The sequence below is a fragment of the Electrona antarctica genome (assembly GCF_951216825.1).
Source record: "Electrona antarctica genome assembly, chromosome: 23".
In the NCBI taxonomy this organism is placed as follows: Eukaryota; Metazoa; Chordata; class Actinopteri; order Myctophiformes; family Myctophidae; genus Electrona; species Electrona antarctica.
In genome coordinates, this window is record NC_136804.1 from 32,303,084 (window position 1) to 32,326,928 (window position 23,845).

Genomic DNA, 23,845 nt, shown 5'->3' on the forward strand with positions numbered 1-23,845 from the left:
AATTCAGTATACCTTTGCGCAATACTGTACATTTTGATTACCAAACTTGTACTTGTAAAGTATTAAAGTATTGATACTTTTTACTTAAGTAAAAAAAAAAAAAAAGTGAGTAGTTTTTCCACCACTGTTAATTATGGACTGTTAAGGGACAGAGGTCATACCACCATGGGACAGACAATGCCTGGAGACACTTACAGACAGGACAAAGTGCCACAGGGACAGACGATGACACACATTGCCTGGAGACACTTACAGACAGGACAAAGTGCCACAGGGACAGCCGAGGACACACAATGCCTGGAGACACTTACAGACAGGACAAAGTGCCACAGGGACAGACGAGGACACACAATGCCAGGAGACACTTACAGACAGGACAAAGTGCGACAGGGACAGACGAGGACACACAATGCCAGGAGACACTTACAGACAGGACAAAGTGCCACAGGGACAGACGAGGACACACAATGCCTGGAGACACTTACAGACAGGACAAAGTGCCACAGGGACAGACAGACTAGGACATATACCTTCTTTAACGATGAGCGCACTGTCCTTGGTCTGAGTCGCACACTCGCTGAGTCCCACCATGTTCTCCGAGTAGATCCTGAAGTAGTATTCGTTGCCCACCACCAGCTCTGTGATGGTGATGCACGTGCGGTGGTAGTGCTCGATGCACGTGTACCACTCCTGCAGATCAAATGGAATATGGTGACACTCTGACACGCGATATTCACAGAGAAACAACAACGTCACAATTGTAAGCTTGTAGATCTGCTATTTTCAAAGGATGTTTTATAAATTGTATAATTGAATACTTCTACTTTTGGTACTTTTTGATGATTTTTGTACTTTTACTCAAGTAAATGTTGAATTCCGAGCTTGTACTTGTAACCGAGTGTGTCTACATTGCAGTATTGTTACTTTTACTAAGTAACTTTTTCCACCACTAGGTGGACTTAGGCTACAGTGTGTCACATTTTTGAGTGGTGCAACCACTCCAAGAAACAGCAATGTCCCTATGTTTAGAGCACCAGTAGGGGCAAAAGTGGCGCTGTTGTGCTAGAAACAGAGAGAGAGATAGTGTTGCATTGTTGCCTGCTAATTACAGAGACAGAGAGAGAGAGAGAGAGAGAGGAAGAGGTGTCTGCTAATTCCCCCACACAGTAACTCTGTCATTTCTCAACCGTTTCGGACGCGGGGCGGCTCGCCGGAACCGGGCTGGCACCCTGGGGGTCTGGAAGTTCCAGGGACCCACCAGGGACCCCCGTACGGAGTTGCACCACTCACGGGTGTGTTTTTATGTGTCAGGTTGAAGGATATACTGAAGCTGTAGCATATCTAGCGGTGTCTGGATCACAGTCATCATCAGACATGTCAAAGCAGGTTTCCTACCATGGTCTTCTTGTCCGCTTTCTGAATGGTGTAGCCCGTTATGGGGCAGTTGCCGCTGTCCTTTGGAGGAGTCCAGTCCAGAGCTACGTTCGTTCCCCAAACCTCTTCGATCTTCACACACTGGGGAGGGCCGGGCAGGTCTAAACAACCGTTTAAAAAGACATTATGCAAACAGTTTTAACTTACAGTCAATTATTTTTTTCTTTCTATGCTTTTTTCGACTACAAGAACTGTGCTGTGAAATGCATTTCATTGGGTTCTTTTCTTTCTTTCCATAACACTACAGCTCGGTTTCAGACAAGGTTCTCAGAACCTAATTTGAGCCCTGCTCAGAACTCGGATGTCGAAAATAGCAAAAACAGCCGATGCACACGTTTGTCGAGTTGTATTTTAAGGGGTGGTTCTGGTTTAAAGTGTTAACATTTAAACAAAAGACCATCACAGAACGTTATGGGTTCTGGAAGGTTTCTGGTTTACGGAAGGTTCTGGGTCGGAAAAGAGCCATTTAGTAACTGGTAGGAGATGTAACCCCCATCACTCACCCACTATCTGAATATCAAGGATGGCCGTGTCATTGTGGTTCTCCACCTGCACCGACAGTTCGTACTTCCCAGAGTGGCTGCGTTCTGCCTTACGGATGAAAATGATGCTGTCACAGTCGGTGTTACGGATGCTGACGTGTGCCTGGTCGATGGGCTGCCCTTCTTTCAGCCAGCTCACCTTCGGCCTGGGCTTGCCCTATATGGACGATACGACAGAGAGTGTGGCAACACTTGGTTCAGTGCAGAACGGTTGCCATCTTGGGGGAAATTACTCACTGCGTTCTCCAATAGCCTTACCAGAAATGGTACCACAAGGTTGACCGCTTCTCCAACTTTTCGAGTGTACGTTTGCTTCAGGTGACGCGGGATGCGAATCTTGGGTGGTTCTGGGGGGACAATCAGGATTTGTCATTATGTTTGTTCAAACAGGACAGCAGAAAGACTTTAAAACTGAACAGAGAGAAATATGCAAGACTAGTTCTTCAGTTAGAATCGAACTTGAGGTGTTGCAGTTATGGGGTTTAATCAACGGGCAATCGTTTTTTAACATGATATATACACAAAAGACATCAACAGTTTTTTTTTAATCTAAAATACTGGGGGAAAAAAAGACTGTCCTAGTGTCCTTGCGATACAGTTCATAACAATAATATATGTGGCTGGATAGAATTGATGTTGCTATTGAAGAAGTTATCAAAAGACTCGTAATGAAGTTAAATGAAATTCAAAAGAATATCAAGCTAGGATTCTCCCAAGCTCACCGATAACCTCTTTGACAAGGATGGAGTGTTGAAGTGTCCGTGGAGAGCTGGCTCCAGCTGCATTCAGGGCGCTCACGCGGACCAGGATCTTGGACCCCGGAGGGAGACCAGTGAGGCAGAACTTGGTCTTATCCGTCAGCGCCGAATTGGACACGATCCAGTCATCAGCTGTGTGTGGGTTGGGCAGGGAGGGGTTGGAAGGACTCAAATTAATGTGAGGCTCATCAGTGCAGAGACAAACATTGTTGTGGCCAATACAAAATTCACATTTAAGCATTATTCATAGTCTGGATTTTCGGTGGTGAGGTGACCACCGAACTACAACATGACGTCACGAGCCGCGGTGAAGAGCAAACCACCGCCACCACCCCAGCCCTTATCTCTGTTTTTAGTCACCACCGCTCAACGTTATTTCAGCTCCGGTGGTCACCTCACCACCGGAGCGGTGGTCACCTCACCACCGGAGCGGTGGTCACCTCACCACCGAAAATCCAGACTATGAATGAGCCTTTAGTCTGCCATAGATGGACTGCACTCTGACGTCTACTCTGACGAACCACGTGGCTCACTGGAAGAATGTTATTTTATTTTGGATCCTTTTGTTTATTTTGTCTCCCAAAATAGTTTGTCAATTCTCAAATTCTGTGACCCCAACAGTCGGTCCAGTGGCGTTTCCCAGTATTTACAGTACATGTTGGGCAGACAAGATGTGTTGTCGTCCCCCCCCCCCCCCCCCCCACCCCCTGCGCACAATCAGGAGCAGTAAAGGTTTTCAAAGAGATATAGCTGCCAGGTGAGTAGGCTACAAAGGCTAAAAGGCATCCATTTGCATTCCAATGGGTGATTGAGGGTCGCGCTCTATGCGCAACGGCCAATCCGCTGTCCACTAATAGTTCTCAGGTCTGGTGTTTGTCCTCTCTTTTTTTCTCAGTGTATGGATTTTGGCCTGCAGGCAGAAATGGATTTGGACAGGCGGCCGTCTGTCCTCGCCTTATTGTAGATACGCCACTGAGTCAGTCATGTGGGAGGGTGTGGACAACCACTTCTAAAACAGATAGTTTAGCTACAGTTAGTTCACCCCAAAAAAAAACAGACGTTTTTATTTCCAGGGAGGAAAAAAAAGTCTGGGTCCGAGTCCACTTCAATTCGGCATAGAGTAGCGCAAACATCACTCACTCTCTGCTGATTTCTGATCGTCTGCACCTTTGTTAAATTGACACACACACGCACACATATACACACACACACTCCTCTCTCTCTCTGTCGCTCTAATTAATTAGTCGCATGTCTAGCAGCTGCACATAGTTTCTCCCGGCGGATCCTGCCGGGAGCTGCCTATGCCATAAAAAGCATAGGTGAGTTCCAGGCTACTCAGTAGGAGACTCCACCGGTCATCAAATTATTAGCTTCTAAAAGGAATTTTAATAGAAACTCCATGAATTCAAGGCTTCATAGGAATGGAATAGAAAATGATATTTTCTGGGGGGTGAACTACCGTACTCCTTTAACTCTGATTCCCTTGGTAAAATACTGGATAAACATGCACCTAGGATCAGTGTCACTGCTGCTGTCTTGTTTCAGAGCCAGGCCGTATATACTGTAATAAGCAAAGAAACACTCAGGTCTGTTCCGAGGCGGCTATAGGAAACCTTGTATGTCCAAAACTGTTCCTTTTTTTTGTCTTTACATTTTAAAATAGCGAAAATAGCCGATCTACAAGCCCACAACGTGATGCATCCCGACGTGTTGTGAGCTTGTAGATATACTGTATTTTCACTCTTTGTGTGATGAAGTCGGGTATTAATATAAGGGGGGGAAAAAACTCCCGACACCGAACAAAATGATGAAATATGTCTTTTATTTTCCCCAATTCCTAAATTAGTAATTTATTTTCAGTGTAGTGTTGTTGTATTGCATTGTATTACGTGGCGACGCGTCAAATGAGTTCAACTGCTATAGAATGAAATACATCTTGAATGAAAGGATGAATGGAATTGGATGTCTCACTTCCTTCGATGCAGTACTCCACGAGGTATCCATCCAGGCCCGCCGCTCCGATGGTGTCGGGGGGACGCCACTTCATGGTCACCGTGGTGTCCGTGACGTCATCCACCACCAGCATGGTGGGCTCACTGGTTACGGCTGGTGGAAAATGGAGTTCCGACACGTTCACAGATAGATTCAGGTGCACACAGTTGTGCCTTACAGATATAGCCGCTTGTTATAGCCGTTATTTTCAAACGTGATGCTTTGAATGGTTCTGTTAATGTGTGACCAGCTCAGTGGCCTTGTGGTTAGAGTGTTTAATAATAATAATAATAATGGATTTTATTTATAACGCACTTTATATTTGTCGGAATCTCAAAGTGCTACAGCAAATGAATAAAAGCAAAAGAAACCGTTAAAAACATCTAATAGAACAGGAACATTTAAAACATAAGGGCAAGGCTATAAAAATGCTTTGGTAAAAAGGAACGTTTTTAGTCCTCTCTTAAAAGTGTCGACCGCGTTCCACAGTTTGGGGGCGACCGAGCAGAAGGCCCGGGGTTAGCAGGGAAATCTTATATTCAGTCCGGAATGAGATGGGGAGCCAGTGGAGTGAGCGGAGGATGGGTGTTTGCCCTGAAGGCGGGAGGTCGGGGTTCGATCCCCGGCCGGGTCATACCAAAGACTGTTTCTGTAGCAAGGCAGCTTGATGTACAGTACAAGTACACTCCTTGGACATGATGCTAGCATGTCACAGAAAGCTGACATGGATGGAGATGAGGTTACTGTCTGACAGGAACAATAAGCTTTTATTGCAACCGCAGGTCGCATTTACTATGAAAACCTGAATCTTCCGTCCGTCCGTCCATTAGTTAGTTAGTCACCCACGTCTCCATATATGGTCACGCCTCCATATATGGTCATGCCTCGTGACATCTTGTGACATCGCGAGACATCATGGAGACCCTTAGCTCTCCATCTCTGCATATATGGAGCCGGCCAGAAACTCTACATCTGACCTCAAACCCTTAGATCTCCATATATGGAGCTGAGCTGTTTTGACATTCCATATGTTGACCCTCCCCACCCGTCCTTCCTGTTCTGACATTCCATATGTTGATCTGACTTCATCAAACCCTGTACACTCAAGACACACTCCATATATGGCCAGTACAGAATTCATTCCATATGTTGATCTGACCCCCCCCATGCCAATTAAAGCGCCAGCGATCGTCCAGCAGTCTGCAGACTGTCTGCCGCCACCCAGGCGGATGCGTGCACGCGACCTCGCCGGTTCTCGCCTTACTGATACTATACCGTGTATACTGTAATGTAAAGCCATTTACATTATTATAGTGAGTTATGGTGAAGTGAGCAGTCTCTCTCTCTCTGTGAGGTATGTGTTCAATCTGTTCATCAGATCTCATTAGGGCTGGCTCGTGCTGTCTATTCTTACATTGAGGAATCGTATTTTTACTCCTCCCCGGCGCTCCCCGCGACAGTGCCTGATCTCCTAAACCTCTAATCCGGAGATGATTTGGCAGCCATTATAAAGGCATATTTAATATCTTCCAAAGCTCCTGCGTGTCCAGTGGAGGTCACAGCATGTGGGGGGTTGGGCCATGCGGTCCTGAGGGGTAACAGCTGCTCTGGGGGGGTCCCCAAGGGTAGACATGTACACATGCAACCGCAGTGTCATGGGCCGTGCTTTTAATGTTTGGCTTGATTAATACAAAACAGTGGGACAGATAAACTGTATGTTGTCTTGCGTAAGCAACCTTAATGCTTTGCTGTTAGCATATCAGGGGGAGAGGGGTTACCAGGCTATTGCTGGCATATAATGAAGTATAAATCGAGCTTAACGAGTTTGAAAGGGCCAGTGGGTCCACGTTGCTAGGAGTGGATTCAGGAAGGCACACAACTATTCTTCTTTCTCGTCAATTGGTTGTGAATCTTCTTGACGGTGGTATTAAATTGTTTGGATTGTTTATTGTAATTCCTTCAATTGCTTTTTTAGTTTTTGATTCCTAGGTTCGTAGGATAGGCATTTATAAGCTTTCAGCTTCAGCCTATTCCTTTTGATCACCTCCAGTTCCTTTTTGTTATGTAACCGTGTGTTAACAAATACGTTTTTGTTTTGTTACTGTGAAGATGATCAAATAAACTAAACTAAACTAAAAAAAATCTCCGAATGACAGTCTAGATAGAAGTACACCTACCAAAAGCAGAGATGGGAAGCTGTCAACCGTTTCGTCAGCAGCGAGCTATATATTATTTTGATTTACATTGGGGCAAAATGTGCACGACTGCAAATACGAAACGGAAGCGGGGAGGTGGTGGTCCATCCGCTTTATACTCCCGGGTCGTTTTCAAAGCTTCCGCTGACCGAAGCGTTTGAATATTGTGGGAGTCTGCATGGAGCAGTCTGCATGGAGCAGTCTGCATGGAACAGTCTGCATGGATTCAAGTTCTCAGTCGCCACGACTGATTTCAGTCATTTGGATTCTGGACATGCCAGCATTTCTTCTATTTAAGAATAAGCAAATAAGCCAAAGTAGTCTATTCTATGCATTTCAAGTGGTCAAACTAGTGGTCAAATTATAAGCATCTTCCATAAACCCTATGGTGTTGGATATTTCATATAAAAGCAAACCTCAGTCATCATTTAATTTACACATTGTGTAATTGTTTAGGAAACGGCGCCTACTGTTTCAGACGTGAGATTTTATTTTTCTTTAAATCCATAAGTTTGACTCACCGAGGGGAACGAAGGCTTTGGACGGCTCGCTGGGCTTGGACACGCCGATGGCGTTGACGGCAAAGATCCGCACTTCATACGGCACGCCCTCGATCATCTTCTTGGGTTCGAACGTGGTTTCCTTGATCAGGTCAAAGTTCAGCCTCATCCACCTGGAGCTCTGCTTCTTTTTCCTCTCGACAAAGTAGCCTCGAGAGGGAACGAAGATGGTCATTAAAGGGGAAAGTTGTTTTTGTTTTGTTTAACTGGGCCCTATTTGTAGACGTTTTGGACCGCAAACAAAGGGTGGGTTATAAAATTGTTCGGAGGTGCAAGCCAGCTATTCAAACTATGCCTGGTTATATTGTTTCATTTTTGCTGTTTTTACTGCCTGAGACCAGTGAAATTGTCTTTTCTGACAGATATACAAATTCGCCTGATTCTGGAAATTAATAATACCGTATTGTGCCGAATATAAGACGACTCTGATTATAAGACGACCCCCATTTTTCATGACTCATTTGTGGAAAAATGGATGTCAAAATAGTCTAGTCCCCGATTATAAAATAGACCTACGACCCCATTTTTTTAGGATATTTCCATTGGAAAAGAACATAGTCTTATATTCAGGCCAATAGGGTCATTTGAATTGCTCCTAAAAGGAGGTGGTTCCGGGGGTGACGAATGCACCAATTCCAATACCATTTACTTATCACCCACACCCTTCATTTGTGGTCTTAGAATGCAGCATACATGCAACTGTCCTGTGTAACTTCACCGGGAGCAGAAATACTTACCTAATATTGGTGATCCTCCGTCGTAGAGTGGAGGTTCCCAAGTCATGGAGCACCAGTCACCTCCCACCACGGGCACCAGGGGAGCCTCAGGAGGGTCTGGGATGTCTGCACACAACATAAGGCCGTGGTTCATTGACAGTGGCGTGCACAGACATTTAGAGGGGCAGGTGCTCAAGTGAAAAAAGGGCACCTTGTGCAGCGCGTGGAACCGGCCGGTTGCCTTAATAGTGTGAGATTTAGAGATTTTGGGGCATAAATAATATATTAGAAGCTTTTTTTTATCAAAAATTGATCAATGTCACCATGATCAACATACTGTACAAAAAAAGGGTGGGGGGGGGGGGGGTTTGTTCGTTTTTTTCTTAAAAAGGGCACATTGCTGTCCAGAGGGCAAGGGCAGGTGGTGCTCTAGCACCCCCTAGTGTCTATCTGTTCATCTGTTCACGCCACTGTTCATTGAGAATATGTGTATAGACATTAGTGCAGACAGCTACTTTTCCGATACTGTTTATAGCTGTGTGCGCAGGTGTGTGTGTGTGCGCGCGCGTCTTACCTACAACCTTGACCTTGACAGCCGCTGTGGCCTCTCCGGCCTCGTTCTGAAGGACGATCTTGTAGTTGCCCGTGTCCTCGCGCTCTGTCACGTCGATGGTCAGGCTGGTCTGGTCGCCATATGTCTCAGCACGCACGTGATGCCCCGAGTCCAGGATGACCTACAAGAACAGGCCAGCGGACGGTTACGTGTTGAATAGGGCTGTCACGATTACACATTTAAGTTGACGATTGTCACACAAATAAATTATTAAAATTGTGTTTGTGCCATTGTGGCATAATTGAACATTGGAACACATGAATAAAACATTTCTGTTTGCCTGGTCCAATAATTAAATGGCAGAGGTTGGACAAAATTGGATTATTTTGTTTCTCACCTGATTCTGACAGGACATTAGGTCTACTAGCCAGGATAAAAAAAATCTACCCTAATCTGCTCACTGCAAATACCCTAAATTTGCCACAATCCATATGCCACCATTAAGACAACCTATTATAAGGCAATAGTTTCTAAGTTTCATTATGCTTTAAGTAGCATGTAGCCTCGGAAACCCAGACATTTTTATTTCCAGGGAGGAAAAAAAAGTATGGGTCCGAGTCCACTTCAATACGGCATAGAGTAGCGCAAACATCGCTCACTCTCTGCTGATTTCTGATCGTCTGCACCTGTGTTAAATTGACACACACCCGTACACATGTACACACACACACTCCTCTCTTTTTCTCTCGCTCTAAGTAATTAGTCTCATGTCGCGAGACTAGTAATTAGTCTCATGTCGCGAGACTAGCTGCGCATAGTTTCTCCCGGCGGATTCTGCCGGGAGCTGCCTATGCTATAAAAAGCATAGGTGAGTTCCAGGTTAAGTAGCATGTGACGTGTCAAACTAGGGTGTTTTCATGATTCTGAATCCATTCCAAGCATTAGTTTTGCACAAAAAACACTCCTTGGGCTAAAAACGGCCATAGCCGTCATCACAAATGTGATGAGGTCAGCACATTTTGGGGACATTTGGGTAAGTGGCTATGGCCAAATTTAGTTCAAGGTGTTTTAACATTTTTTTTACATTACATTACGCAGTAGCACCTCAATTTCCCATCGAGAATTAATAGTGTATCAATCTCATGTCATCGTCTCGATTCTCAAAATCCACAATTTGATTTGACTTTCAATTTTGAGGACACAACTCTATTACAATTTGTATTTAAACCTTATCGAGGAAAAAAACTAAACAAAGATATCATTATAATCCCGGTGGCTTTTGCAGGTTATAGGAAAGTGAAGTTCTTGATCTAAAACAAAGCACTCACTCACCCTCTCTCCTTTCATCCACACCACCCTGGGTGCTGGTTCTCCACTGATGGGGATCTCCAAGCGTAGCTTGTTTCCTGCCACGATCACCACTTGGTTGTCCGTGAGGTTCAGGCTGTCTAAGAACACCTTTGGGGAATCTGTGGGCAAAAGATATAGGGCTTATTAGCAATACTGGATGGTGGACAATATGGTGTGAGAAGTAGAGAAAAAAGAATCCCGCACACTGTCTTCACTTGAGTTAAATTTATTGAGCAACGTTTCGGTCGTCAGACCTTCATCAGGCAGACCTTCATCAGGATGCTTGATGAAGGTCTGATGAAGGTCCGACGCACCTGTCCATTGTAGGTGTGCAGAAGGACTTTTTTCTTATGGACAATATGGTGTAAAACAGGGGCTCCCTGTTTTGGAAACACTGGTGTAATGTTTGTAATGATAATTCTCATACCAATGATGTGAACTTTGCAGGAGAGGCTCTGCGAGTATCCCTCGGGTACAAACGTGTAATCCCCCGCATCGTGAAGCGAGCTCTGCTCGATTTCGAGCCGGTGGTTCCTGTAGACGGAGAGAAGTTAGTCCTTGGTATAGATACATGTACACCAGTGTTGATTTTGTCGACTAAAACTAAGACAAAAAATGTTCGTCAACTACCTTTTTCCACGAAAACTAAATGGAAATTTAGTTGGAATGGAATGCGTCGCAGCGCGACGCGTTGTGAGCTTGTAGATGTTAGAGCTTGTAGATTTTTTTCATTAAGTGAACCAATCTGTCATTACGACGGCATCAAGGCCCGCCAAAATACATTTTGTTCGACTAAATCAACTGTAGATTTAGTCGACTAAAATCTTATGATATTTAGTCGACTAAAACTAGACTAACACTCCAGGATTCAAAAAATTTCTGCCAAAAGCAACACTGATGCACACCTATATTTATTTAGCGTCACTGGGCGTACAACATCATCACAAGCTGTCTATAGTTCCTACACACATGCACATAAGATATAGGATATTTCCCCCCACACTGTTCCCCATTAATCACTGTTCTGTTCAGTCTCAAAGGACTCTATAAGCCTACGTTTAACAAAGGAAACAAATGTCGTTCCACATCCTTAGACCCTGATCGAGAAAAACCTCCCAAGAACAAACCCTTGATGAGAAAAGAAAAGTCAGAAACATATAACAAAAGTGTGCGTGTGTGGAGAGAAAGGTATACTTGGCTCTGTGTAAGATGTTGATGCGGTCGTTGGGCTGGATCAGCTGTCCGTTGCGGTACCAGCGGCCCGGCACGTTTCCCGGGAAGATCTCACAGTGCATTTTGAGCGGCTCGCCCAGCATCACAGTCACGTTCACCAGGTCCTGGTACACCTTCAGTGGTTTCACTGAACCAGAGAGAGAGAGAGAGAGAGAGAGAGAGAGAGAGAGACGGTATGTAACAGAGTTCCTTCATCAGCCCTGATGAAGACCGTATAGGTCAAAACATGTCTGTTCAATAAAGTTTTCCTCCTTTTTAACTATTAAGTGTGCCCGAATCTCCGTTTTTTTTCTATAGATGTGTTATCCCGATTGATCCCAGGAGCACCTTTTTACTATTTTTATACTTTGTATACCTGCACACCTCCTGAGCACCTGGTTGCTTCCTTGCCTCTACCTCAGTACTTAACGTAAATATGCTTAGTTATACTTTCCACCACTGACGAGCATTATATGTGCAAAAAAATAGAAGAGTGGTATAGATGTTACATACGGTCCACCTGGACGCGAGTCTCAGAGGTGCCCCCGGTGGCCATGATGGAGTATGTTCCTGTGTCTTCCTTGCTGGCGTCGTCTATGATCAGGAAGTGCTTGGTTCCCTCACACTTCACGCGGTAGCGTGAGCGCACGCCTGTCGGGACCTCCACGCCGTTCTTCATCCTGATGGGTGGTTATGGCTTCATGAGCACATTCACTACTCACACATAATGATCACATACATTACTCACAGTGCAAGTGTAGCAGAGTGGCTCAGAGCCTCTGAATGATGGCCTCAAAAGTCTAATATCTCCCCCAGTCCAGAGGGATATCCCTTTGTTCTAGTCTAGTGGTTAAGATGTTGGACTTTCCCGGGAGAGGCCCGAGTTCGAATCCCGGGCGTTACACATGGTGGGAACTAAGTAACTGGATAGTGTGGTGCTGTTTACCTGCAGAAACACGTACTTAGGCCTCTCTCTGTATTGTTGTGTTTTGCCGTTTTTGCTTGTCCAAAAACATCCCTGTCTTGTCTACTAGCTCATTCATAGCTAAATTGCAGTAGCAATAGTTCAGCACAGGCCAACATAGATTTTATTTTTATTTTTTAAGATAAAAAACCCACCTGGATGGCTATTTGTTGAAACAAGTCAAAAACGTATTTGGCCTAGAATGAGCTAGGGGTGCAACGATATTGAGTGGAAAACAAAAAGTAAGTAGTTAGTACAAGAATGAGGGGCGATCCGATCAGGGCAGACTCGTATGAGTCGAAACATATTGGCGTTTTAAACTTGAATAAAGTACCCTGACTTTATATCCACCCTTTTTGAGTGCTTGGATCACTCCTCTTTCTTGTGCTGTATAGTCCCTTTGATCCTTGAAGCAACAACCGTAACTTTTTTAACTTTTGCACCTCCACTGAGCACCTAGTTGATTTATTTTTTTTGCTTTGCACAAGTACTTAGTATTGATACAATCGATTATTTGCATTGCAAAACGATTCGATACGGATTATTTGCATTGCAACAATACAATGTCAATTTCAATAAACTTCGATTCTTGAAATTAAAATAGATTTTTCGATGCAGTTACTATATCGTTACTCCCCAATACAAACAGTGAAAACGGCGACATTTTCTGCAGGTAAACACTGCATTACTCCAGCTAGTGGCTGATAACTGCAGGTATGGAGAGAAAATCTACATCTATATCTGCATGCTGATCTAGGAAGGCCTCAGGATTCCACAGTTAGAGCTGGCTAATGTGGCCAGGGAAAGGGAAGTCTAGTCTGGGGCCCTCTGCTGGAACTGCAGGTGAAGATGGATGGATAATACTATAGTGAACACTGAAGCTTCTATTAGTTCCTACCATTTCACTTGAGCTCCTTCTTCTGAAACTTCACACTCCAGCTCAATCCTCTCGTTCACCGTGGTCTTCACAGGCTCGATGTCTTTGACGATCTTAACCGGCAGCTCTGAACAGTGCAGACCAGGGAGGTTAGAGGAACGCCAGAGGAACTATTAGCTCTGCACAATGCAGACCAGGGAGGTTAGAAGAACGCCAGAGGAACTATTAGCTCTGCACAATGCAGACCAGGGAGGTTAGAGGAACGCCAGAGGAACTATCAGTGGTGGACATGTCTTTACTTAAAGACCAGGGAGGTTAGAGGAACGCCAGAGGAACTATTAGCTCTGCACAATGCAGACCAGGGAGGTTAGAGGAACGCCAGAGGAACTATCAGTGGTGGACATGTCTTTACTTAAAGACCAGGGAGGTTAGAGGAACGCCAGAGGAACTATCAGCTCTGCACAATGCAGACCAGGGAGGTTAGAGGAACGCCAGAGGAACTATCAGTGGTGGACATGTCTTTACTTAATGCAGACCAGGGAGGTTAGAGGAACGCCAGAGGATCTATCAGTGGTGGACATGTCTTTACTGTCTTTAGACCAGGGAGGTTAGAGGAACGCCAGAGGAACTATCAGTGGTGCACATGTCTTTACTGGGAGGTTAGAGGAACGCCAGAGGAACTATCAGTGGTGCACATGTCTTTACTGGGAGGTTAGAGGAACGCCAGAGGAACTATCAGTGGTGGACATGTCTTTACTGTCTTTAGACCAGGGAGGTTAGAGGAACGCCAGAGGAACTATCAGTAGTGGACATGTCTTTACTGTCTTTAGACCAGGGAGGTTAGAGGAACGCCAGAGGAACTAGCAGTGGTGGACATGTCTTTACTGTCTTTAGACCAGGGAGGTTAGAGGAACGCCAGAGAGGAACTATCAGTGGTGGACATGTCTTTACTGTCTTTAGACCAGGGAGGTTAGAGGAACGCCAGAGGAACTATCAGTGGTGGACATGTCTTTACTGTCTTTAGACCAGGGAGGTTAGAGGAACGCCAGAGGAACTATCAGTGGTGGACATGTCTTTACTGTCTTTAGACCAGGGAGGTTAGAGGAACGCCAGAGGAACTATCAGTGGTGGACATGTCTTTACTGTCTTTAGACCAGGGAGGTTAGAGGAACGCCAGAGGAACTATCAGTGGTGGACATGTCTTTACTTAAAGGACAACTTTAGTTTTTTTCAACTAAGGTTCATGTTTTAGATCAGGGGTGGGCAACTTTGACGATGGCGAGGGCCAATATATTTCCACACTCACTCCAGAGGGGCCACATTGCATATTACTGTCGTAGCAAAAATAGCGGATCTACAAGCTCAAAACGCGTCGCGCTGCGACGCGTTTTGAGCTTGTAGATCAGCTATTTTTGCTATTATTTGAATTGAAAACCTGAATAATTTTTTGCTATTTTTGAATTAGAATCCTCAAAAGTAACCTTTTTTTTATTGAATTTCAAATGCATTTAGTTATAGTTATGTTAACTTTATGAACTGTTAACATAACTACATTGGACACAAAAAGACAATAACATTTTAATACTAGTCATTAAGTACTAGACATTTAATACTAGTCATGAAGTAATTAAAGCGGCTTTGGAATTGTAACAGCTGAAATCAATACTATATCAGTATTCTGATATTAACCTGTGAAGTGAAGTGAAGGTGTGGGCCGCATGTGGCCCCCGGGCCGCCAGTTGCCCACCCCTGTTTTAGATTGTTATTAGAGAAAGTAAAAGATGAGTGTAATGTTTTTGCATATTGAGCCTATGACACACAGTGTGGCTTCCCCCCAGTAGGCTACCTTCACATTCAGTAGATCCTGTGATCTTCTGTGGCCAGATGTAATTTCCTGGGGTGTAGTAGGACTATAGTAAATAATGAAAAAATAAATCGCCATAATATTTTGTAAACAAATACATATAGCCCCATGCTCGAATGCCCCCTGTCAAAAACAGCTAAAATCCCTAAAACGAAAGAAAGCAGCAGATGAAAAAAATGAACACTCATCTTTTACTTTCTCTAACAACCTAAAACATGAACCTTGGTTGAAAAAAACTAAAGTTGTCCTTTAAGTAAAAGTAGCAATCCCACAATGTAAAAATACTCAAGTAAAGGTTTGGTATTCTCAATTTACTTGAGTAAAAGTACAAAAGTATCGGCATCAAGATACAAATTGTGGGAAAAGCTCATATGTTGTACATTCATGACACTGATCATAGTAAACTATAGCAATTGCACATAAACAGACTGATTAGTGTTTGTACCTTTGACAAACAGCTCGGTGGTACACTTTTCGTCTCCGGCGCATACGGTGTAGGCTGCGTCATCGTTCATCGTGCAGTTGTTGATGATCAGAATCCTCTGTGTGCCCTTGTGCTCAAAGATGTACCTATGAGCGACCGGGCCAATTCACCATATTAACACGGCAGCCATTTTGTTCTTACGTCACAGCTCGGTTCAGAGAGTGTGACGTAAGAGTCAAAATGACCGTCATGTGCATTGAATGGGCAACTGATTAACGAGACTGGGCTCCTAAATCCATGTCTCGTGAAAGCAATATTTGGTTGATGTCGAGTGGAGAAACCTTGTATGTCCCAAACTGTTTGCACTTTTCAGGAAATGGGGAAAAAAAAGAACCTCCTGTGTTACAATGGATCCAATAGTTATTGCTTTTCATTGGTTTCAATATTTATAAAAGCCAAAGAAACAATTTAAAAGTGGCGTATTTTTATTTTTTTTATATAATTTTTATCCCACGACTTTGTAACCCATTTTTCACCCCTGTGTCAATTATCTAATGTGATCCTGGGCTCTACACACCCTCCAACCTAGTCCCCATATATGGGGGACATGGGGAGAGCAACGGACTTGAACTCATGCTTCCTTCATGCCTGAGTGTCCAAGTTGCTCCTTTACACCTGACAGGGGGGAGTTTCCCTGGTTGGACGTAGCGCGTGGAAGGAACACGTTATTCCAACCAGTTCCTTTCCCCTCCATCAGGCGCCCTGGCTGGCCAGGGGGAGGCAGTTTAGAGACCAGGATTACTGCATGTTTTTTGTGAGGGTACCTACCCTAGGGGACACGGGGAGAACATGCAAACTCCACACAGAAAGGCCCTTTCGCCAAGTGGCGTATTTTCATTGTGAAACTTTTAAAAGTAAAAAACATCTACTAGCCCTCAACACGTCGTGGCATGCTGTGTCTTTGTAGATGGGCAATGAAAAAAATACTGTAGGCCAATAATTTAGAGAGAAAAAACATCAAAAGGTGAAACTTGGAGATGCAAGGATTCTGCCCGTTTATTGTAGCTAGTATTATGTGCATCAATTTCTAAACAGTAAAAAAAAAAGTCAAAGAAACACCACTTGCCACACAGACGCAAAACCGACGTGCATACGGAGTTAGTTAGACTGGACAGAGAAGTGGCTTCAAACCAGAAGTGTGTGATGTGTGACGTATAGGGACAAAGGAGCCAGTGGACAACCAGAAGTGTGTGATGTGTGAAGTATAGGGACAAAGGAGCCAGTGGACAACCAGAAGTGTGTGATGTGTGAAGTATAGGGACAAAGGAGCCTGCAGTGGACAACCAGAAGTGTGTGATGTGTGAAGTATAGGGACAAAGGAGCCAGTGGACAAACTTACTTCCTTTGACTTAAGGTCAGCGATGGAGCCAGAATGGATGCCGGAGGAGCACAGGAAATGAGTATGGCAGTACAGGAAGGAGGAGCACCATGGCAAGGGCATGGCACATGACACAGTCAAACAGACAGACAGACAGACAGACAGACAGATAAACAGACAGACAGATAAAGACAGGACAGAGAGACATCATGCCTAGACGGGAAGGTACTGTAGGTAGTCGGCAGTAGGGATGGGACGATAATCGTTTATCGTGATTTAAAAAAAACAAAAAAAACTTGCAGAGATTTGAATTAATCGTGAAATTGTCCCCTGTCCTACGCTATAGGATGAATTGACATTTAGTTTAGCTGCAGATTCAGTACCGCATAAACTCTCATGCTTGATAAAACAGGCCTGTGAGAAGTGCATTTGGTACGTTCTCATTTCACTCTACACAAATCGATTCACCAAAAACAGCAGATCTATAAGCTCACAACACGCTTGTAGATCAGCTATTTTTGGCAAACGTTTCCCCCAGAATAGGGATGCAGAGGGTTAACAAAAGTGGCATAAGTTTTAAGCATAATATGCTTAAAACCTATGCCACAACTTATGCCACTAAATCAAAATATTATTTTGATAATATCGTTAATCGCAATAATTTTTGCCACAATAATCGTGACGTGCCATTTTCATATCGTCCCATCCCTAGTCAGCAGTAGACACAGGGTTACAACACAGAGGACATTACAGTGGAGTCTTCAGGACAGCAAAGTCCATGGAACCAGAGACCAGAAAACTGCAATGACCTCCCAGATGGCTTTAACCTGGCATGGCTTTGAACTACAACTTGATGTCTACTTAAACCCATTTAGGCCTGAGGCCCATTCTACAAATCGTCTTCTAAATCCAGTTGCTATCAGTGGTTCTCTAACTTTGTTCATGTCAAGGACCTCCAAAATTATACTGTATTTATTTTCCCAGAAGCAAAGATTTGATAAAAAAGAGGAAAATGTAATGATGATGACAGATAAACTATAATATGTAGCCTATTTATTTTAGTCACAATTCTTACATAATCACCTAATCGCAATAATGTATTACTTATACATTTTAAAATATTTGCAAAAAATAACTGAAATAGACGAAATAATAGTCTGCAATGGGTTAAATCAAATGTTACTTATTGTATCAGTGATTTGGCATTCTGAAATATGTATTTGGAATTCATTTTGTAAAAGATTTATTGTGTAAAAGGAATGGATGTCCGCACACTGAGTTGTAGCTCCCAGGAAGATTTATTTATTTGTTACAACGTTTCGACCTCTGTGGGTCTTCGTCAGGTATCATATTCATATTCATACCTGATGAAGACCCACAGAGGTCGAAACGTTGTAACAAATAAATAAATCTTCCTGGGAGCTACAACTCAGTGTGCGGACATCCATTCCTTTTTCATTGTACGTATATTTTTGACCAGCACCTGCAGAATGTCTTGAGATGTGCGTGCTTCCTGTCGGATCCTATCTCAAAGATTTATTGTGTAACATAACTCATGGGATGTGGTTATCTGAGTTTTGAGTTTTATTACCAATTACTAATTGTGCTCGGGCATGGTCCACCCAGTGTTGTTTTCGTCGACTAAAACTAAGACGAAAAATGTCCATCGACTACCTTTTTCCACTGCCGAAAACTACATAAAAACTAAATCAAAACTAAGCCATGATGACTGAAACTATATGACTGAATATACTGTCAATTTCGTCAACAGATAAAAACTAGACTAAAATGTTAGGAAGTGACTAGTGGACAAGAGATCCAGTATAAGTAATTTTACACTTAGTTGCATTCAGAAAATAGCTGATCTACAAGCTCACAAGCTTGTGAGCTTGTAGATGAGCTATTTTCAGCAAGTGTAAAAACAGTCATTACGATGGCATCAAGGCACGGCAAAATACATTTTAGTCGACTAAATCACCTGTAGATTTAGTCGACTAAAATCTTATGATATTTAGTCGGCTAAAACTAGACTTAACACTAAAACATTCCAGGTGACTGAAATGTGACTAAAGCTAAATGAGGTTTCAGTCCAAAGACTATGACTAAAACTAAAATAGAAATTTGCTGCTAAAAACAACACCTGCTACCTTATATAATGGAGGCTGGCAATAAAGTGGCATGTAGAGTTTTGGCGTGGGCTAACAAAGCTCCCAAGGCCTTAGGGGAGAATAGCATTGCCTGTTCTGGAGTTCCTGGTTTGTTGTTTTTTCTTAGTTTAGCTGTCAAGTGTTCATCTCTATATATTCTCCTTTAATTTTCTAATTTATTTTTTAAAGTATTATTTTTGCCCAGCTATAGGCCTGCACTGTATGAAGCCATATCACTTTTGGTAGTTTGGAGGTAAACAAAATGCCAATAATTGAATTTGTGGACTTGTCTGTATACCTTTTTGAAGCCGTATAGCTGTTCGGCCAACTGTTACACAGCTGGCCTCTGCGATCTTTGTTTACAAAGCCTTAGAGCTCAAACAGAAACGTTTTTATTTAGAATGTTCAATGACACAATTCAACGAAATAGTTAAACGCAATTGTTTGTGTGACACTTAATCGTGGTAATATTGTTGGTATAACTAACTGCCCTGCAGGTATTAAAAGGTATCAAAGCCATGCTTCATTAAAGACCTGTGAAGGAGGTACCGCCTTTTTCCTGTGCAGAGAAGGAAATGTAGTTAGCAGTGGACAGAAAGAAAAGCACTGCACTTCCACCCAAAGAGGAAGCTCTGAGGGAGGCACGCCATATAGTGCAACTGGCAGCGGTTCACAGGACAGTAGTTTAGGTGTGTGTGTGTGTGTGTGTGTGTGTGTGTGTGTGTGTGTGTGTGTGTGTGTGTGTGTGTGTGTGTGTGTGTGTGTGTGTGTGTGTGTGTGTGTGTGTGTGTGTGTGTGTGTGTGTGTGTGTGTGTGTGTGTGTGTGTGTGTCATTCTATAAACTAAGTAGTGTTTATGAATATAAGGGCCTGTGTGCACAAATGCATGGTAAACACATGTTTCTCAATGTCGGCTCTGGGTGGGACCACCGGGGGTCGAAATGGACCCTCACGGGTCTGTAACTCAGACAGAGTGCATTTGTACACTCTCAGAGTTAAATGAACACTGAAGATTGTACAGTGAAGATCGGGATCCCATAGATAACCAATGGTATCAAACGGCCTAATGCATTATGAACTGGGAGACTTTGAAATGAAAAGGCTTTTGAGAAGCACTGCATTAAGGTTGACGAACCTCCATTTTATATGACTTTTTCATGACATTTTATCTCTGGGGACCCCATCTACACTATCAGTGTTAATTTAACTCTGAGTGTACAAATGGTTCCACCTGTGAACCATTGCTTTTTTATTTTGACGTGACAAAATAAAACAAGACATTTATCAAAAGGTCACAACATCACAAATGAAACCCATTTCATGATAAAACAAAAACAAACAAAAATCCCCAAAAATGCTTTTCATTTGTGTGAAAGTTGGGAGGGGAGGGGAGGGGAGAGGACATAAAATGATGAAACACAGGAAACAGGAAGAAGATGTCGTTATACGTACTTTGGGGTCGACCTGATTTCCTGTCCGTTTTTGTACCATTTCAGCTCAACTGTGGGGTCGGCCAGATCCACCACGAAGCGGATCTTTCCACCTTTGTCCGCCTGATACGCCGGGTCCAGTTTCTTTGCAAAAGCTTTCCAGAAAAAGGTCAAAGTAAGGACACAAGTGTTTGGTCATTGAATCTCACAATGCTTATTCTGCATGTCCACGGTTAAAGTTTTCTCACAGCCAGACAATATATATATATATATATTTTTTTTTTAAATTATTACAATTATTATTATTATTAACTTTAACCGTGGATGTGTTTCATTTAGGTGTTTGTTTATGACAGTCAAGATGCAGTGCCGTGATCTTTTTTTTTACTTTTTCTGTTTTGTTACGTGTCTATTGAGGTGGGTGTGGCCACTTGTATAATCATAGTATCTGATGATCATGTTTGGGATCACAATTTTAGCAGGATCGCAAACTCATTTTTCAAGATTTTCTTAGTTTATTTGTTTGTTTATGTTGTATTATTGAAATCTTGTTTTGCCAATTATTTGGGGCCAACTTGCAAAATCCTCATGATGACCCACCGGTGGGCCAGGGCCCACAGGTTGAGAACCACTGACTTATGTAGGCTATACGGTGCTGCGTTACTACTTGCCTATCGGGCCATGGCTCTTTAGTCGACTGGTAACGTACTGTGCCTTTGGAATGGGGAACCCGGGTTCGCCTCCCGGCCGAGGCTACATTGGTGGCAGCGGTGTGTATGGCTAACCTCTACAAGTATGTTCCTGGGCGGAACAGACCTTAACCTAGGTAGTCGACAGCTCCGTCAGTCTCCCTGGGGCGGAGGTCCCCCCAGTCAGTCGAGCCTAACTCCTGGCTGGCGCGCGTGGACGCGCTTCCAGGTGGGAGGGACGACGACTGTAGGCTATACGGTGCTGCGTTACTACTTGCCTATCGGGCCATGGCTCTTTAGTCGACTGGTAACGTACTGTGCCTTTGGAATGGAGAACCCGGGTTCGCCTCCCGGCCGAGGCTACACCTACATTATATAACGGAGCATTTCAAACTTGACTCAACCAGTGTTCATTTTGTCGCCTTTTTTTTCACTGCTCAACGAAATAAAAACTAAGCTATGATGACTAAAAGTATAAATATATTGACAATTTCGTCAACAAATAGCAAATCTGAAAATAGCTATACTGTACAAGCTCACAACGCGTTCGCAGCGGGAGGGGTTGTGAGCTTGTAGGTCGACTATTTTCAGCATGCAACCAAGTGTAAAAAAATGAGGCATGTCAAAATGAACACGGCCTAGTGCCTACAGTACCTTCACTCTTCTTCTCCTCTTTCTTGGTCTTCTTCAGCCTCTTCAGCAGGCCCCTGAGGTCCGTGATGCCGTAGTTGAACGCTATCTTCTCGTATTCGTCTGGCTTGGCGTTCTTCAGGATCTCCCACACGTCCACGTCCGGCTGCTCCTCCTGTTTGGGCTCCCTGGGGTTTCGGCCGGATGCACAAGGTGAGGTGTGTGAGGGCGGTCTGACCATGGTGCGAGCTCTCGCAACGTGTCTTGGGGAACTCATTATGGGGAACTCTTTCTCTTTTGTGTCTTAAGCTAATTAGTTCGGGATCCAGTGGACTAGACTGTAGCAGTGCAACAGTTCATTGAACTAGTCGATTGAATTGATTATAAATATGGAATATTTGTTTAATTGAATTTGATTTATTGATTATTTTTTATTGATAAATAGCTACGATTTTCTGTTAAGTCTGTATTGATTCTTTTTTTGAATAATCGAGAAGGACTTTTATTGTTGTTGTTATATGGACATTCTTTTTGTTTTATAATCGACTAAATCAGTTTGTCTGATTAACGACTTGAGACCTGTTTTATTCTTTGTCATACAGCAATACTAGAGCATACTTATTTACACGTACCTCGACAGTGGGTGCAGGGCCAATAAGGCAATTATGGACCTGACGAAGATCTATCAAGATCGAAACGTTGTCGTTTTAACGCAATAAAGTAATTCTTTACCAAAAGAATGGTGTGCGGGCCCTACCTCCTTCCATACAGCAATACTAGCCAATCTACACCTCACAACACATTGCATCGCAACACGTTGTGAGCTTATAGATCCGCTATTTTCACTATTCTTAAGAATTATCCCACCCTAAAATCATGAATGTTTAATAACCGCCTTGTGGCCATTGGAAGTAGTTTATGTAGTTAGCTTCTGCCGACGGAGATGACTGGATTACTGCTCATTTACATACGGTTTCCCGGCCGCGCAGACTGAGAGAAAAATAAACGGATAATGTTAGCATTAGCTCACAAGTCACAATGTTTATATTTCTCCAGAAACGTTAATATGTCAATCACGATGTGGTGAAATATCATCGGATCGGATGTTTGGTAAACCACGGGCAGCGCTCATAGTTTCAGAGATAACCGCGAGGGAAAAGCCTATTTTATATAATAGGACACTATGGAATTTGCACGTTTCCTGGTGCTGGGGGTATGCAAGGCGTTGCCTAGCAACCATGACGGGGCTAAAAGTTGGATTTCAGCTAAAACGTTTCATATTGATATAAAGCGATCAAAGGTGCCATACCACGTCTTCGGCAGACAACGGGTTTAATTAGAAAGACGCAATATCAAGTCTTCGACAGTGAAAGAGTTGATTACTGATTATTTATCCGTATTATCAATAAACATGTATTGATTCGATGAACTGTTGGGCCCCTACTAGTGTACCGTAGCCTACTACTCGTTTGCATCTGGCTTGCGAACCTCTTGTCTGCCAATCAGGAGTTCCTCAGGACATGTCACACAAAGGGATGGGCGTGGTCTATTATGTGCCGTGACATCTGCCCTGAGGTCAAGGGTTATGTGTGACAGACAGGAAGGAGTGCAGCGGTATGTGAGCTACATGTGACATGTGATATGACTTTTCACTCGTTAACTAACTTGGCGCTGGAGTGTCAACAATCCAGCATTATGGATTCCCTGCCATCTTCAATTTTCACTGAATTGTGCTTCCAACAGACCCAATCTGTGCTCAAACGTTGTAGACAGTGTTTTTATTACACTAATAATAATGCCACTGGTTTTCAAGATAAATAATAAGGTAAATAGTGTAGAGGATGTCACAATGTGTAGATTGGGGAGTCTGTGGCCTAATGCATATCAAACAGAGGGTCCTTGAAGGTCCTTGACTGACCATAATCTACTGTGTGAAATCCTTTGCTTATCCGTGCTTACTGTATTTACAGCCTGCAGTATTGGTGAATGCATTCAGATCGTGACGTCTACACTCATTTTAGAATGCCTCTGAGCCAATGGCAATGCGAGCTCGGGAAACCCTTGATGAACTGCTCTAATCCAACCTATCTATCTATCTATCTATCTATCTATCTATCTATCTATCTATCTA

At 43.4% G+C, this 23,845-nt stretch overlaps 1 protein-coding gene and 1 long non-coding RNA gene across 11 annotated transcripts in view; one reads left to right on the forward strand and one right to left on the reverse strand.

Annotated features, from left to right (window-relative positions):
• Nucleotides 1-20,567, forward strand: part of LOC306916583 — a 33,774-nt gene extending 13,207 nt beyond the window's left edge. The window contains exon 3 of the long non-coding RNA XR_013789001.1: nt 20,462-20,567. This is a non-coding gene — a long non-coding RNA (uncharacterized lncRNA). The remainder of the gene's footprint in view (nt 1-20,461) is intronic.
• The window catches only part of mybpc1 (myosin binding protein C1), a 65,022-nt gene that overhangs the window by 11,933 nt on the left and 29,244 nt on the right, over nt 1-23,845 (reverse strand). For all 10 annotated transcript variants that reach the window (XM_079494513.1, XM_079494512.1, XM_079494509.1 and 7 more), the window contains 17 exons: nt 21,739-21,902; nt 20,418-20,550; nt 15,463-15,587; nt 13,175-13,280; nt 11,826-11,992; nt 11,295-11,460; nt 10,528-10,634; nt 10,083-10,219; nt 8,772-8,931; nt 8,219-8,323; nt 7,443-7,631; nt 4,706-4,840; nt 2,699-2,866; nt 2,235-2,323; nt 1,938-2,133; nt 1,396-1,535; nt 531-690 (listed from right to left, as the gene is read on the reverse strand). In XM_079494513.1, coding sequence (XP_079350639.1) covers nt 531-690; nt 1,396-1,535; nt 1,938-2,133; nt 2,235-2,323; nt 2,699-2,866; nt 4,706-4,840; nt 7,443-7,631; nt 8,219-8,323; nt 8,772-8,931; nt 10,083-10,219; nt 10,528-10,634; nt 11,295-11,460; nt 11,826-11,992; nt 13,175-13,280; nt 15,463-15,587; nt 20,418-20,550; nt 21,739-21,902 — 2,447 coding nt within the window. The remainder of the gene's footprint in view (nt 1-530; nt 691-1,395; nt 1,536-1,937; nt 2,134-2,234; nt 2,324-2,698; nt 2,867-4,705; nt 4,841-7,442; nt 7,632-8,218; nt 8,324-8,771; nt 8,932-10,082; nt 10,220-10,527; nt 10,635-11,294; nt 11,461-11,825; nt 11,993-13,174; nt 13,281-15,462; nt 15,588-20,417; nt 20,551-21,738; nt 21,903-23,845) is intronic.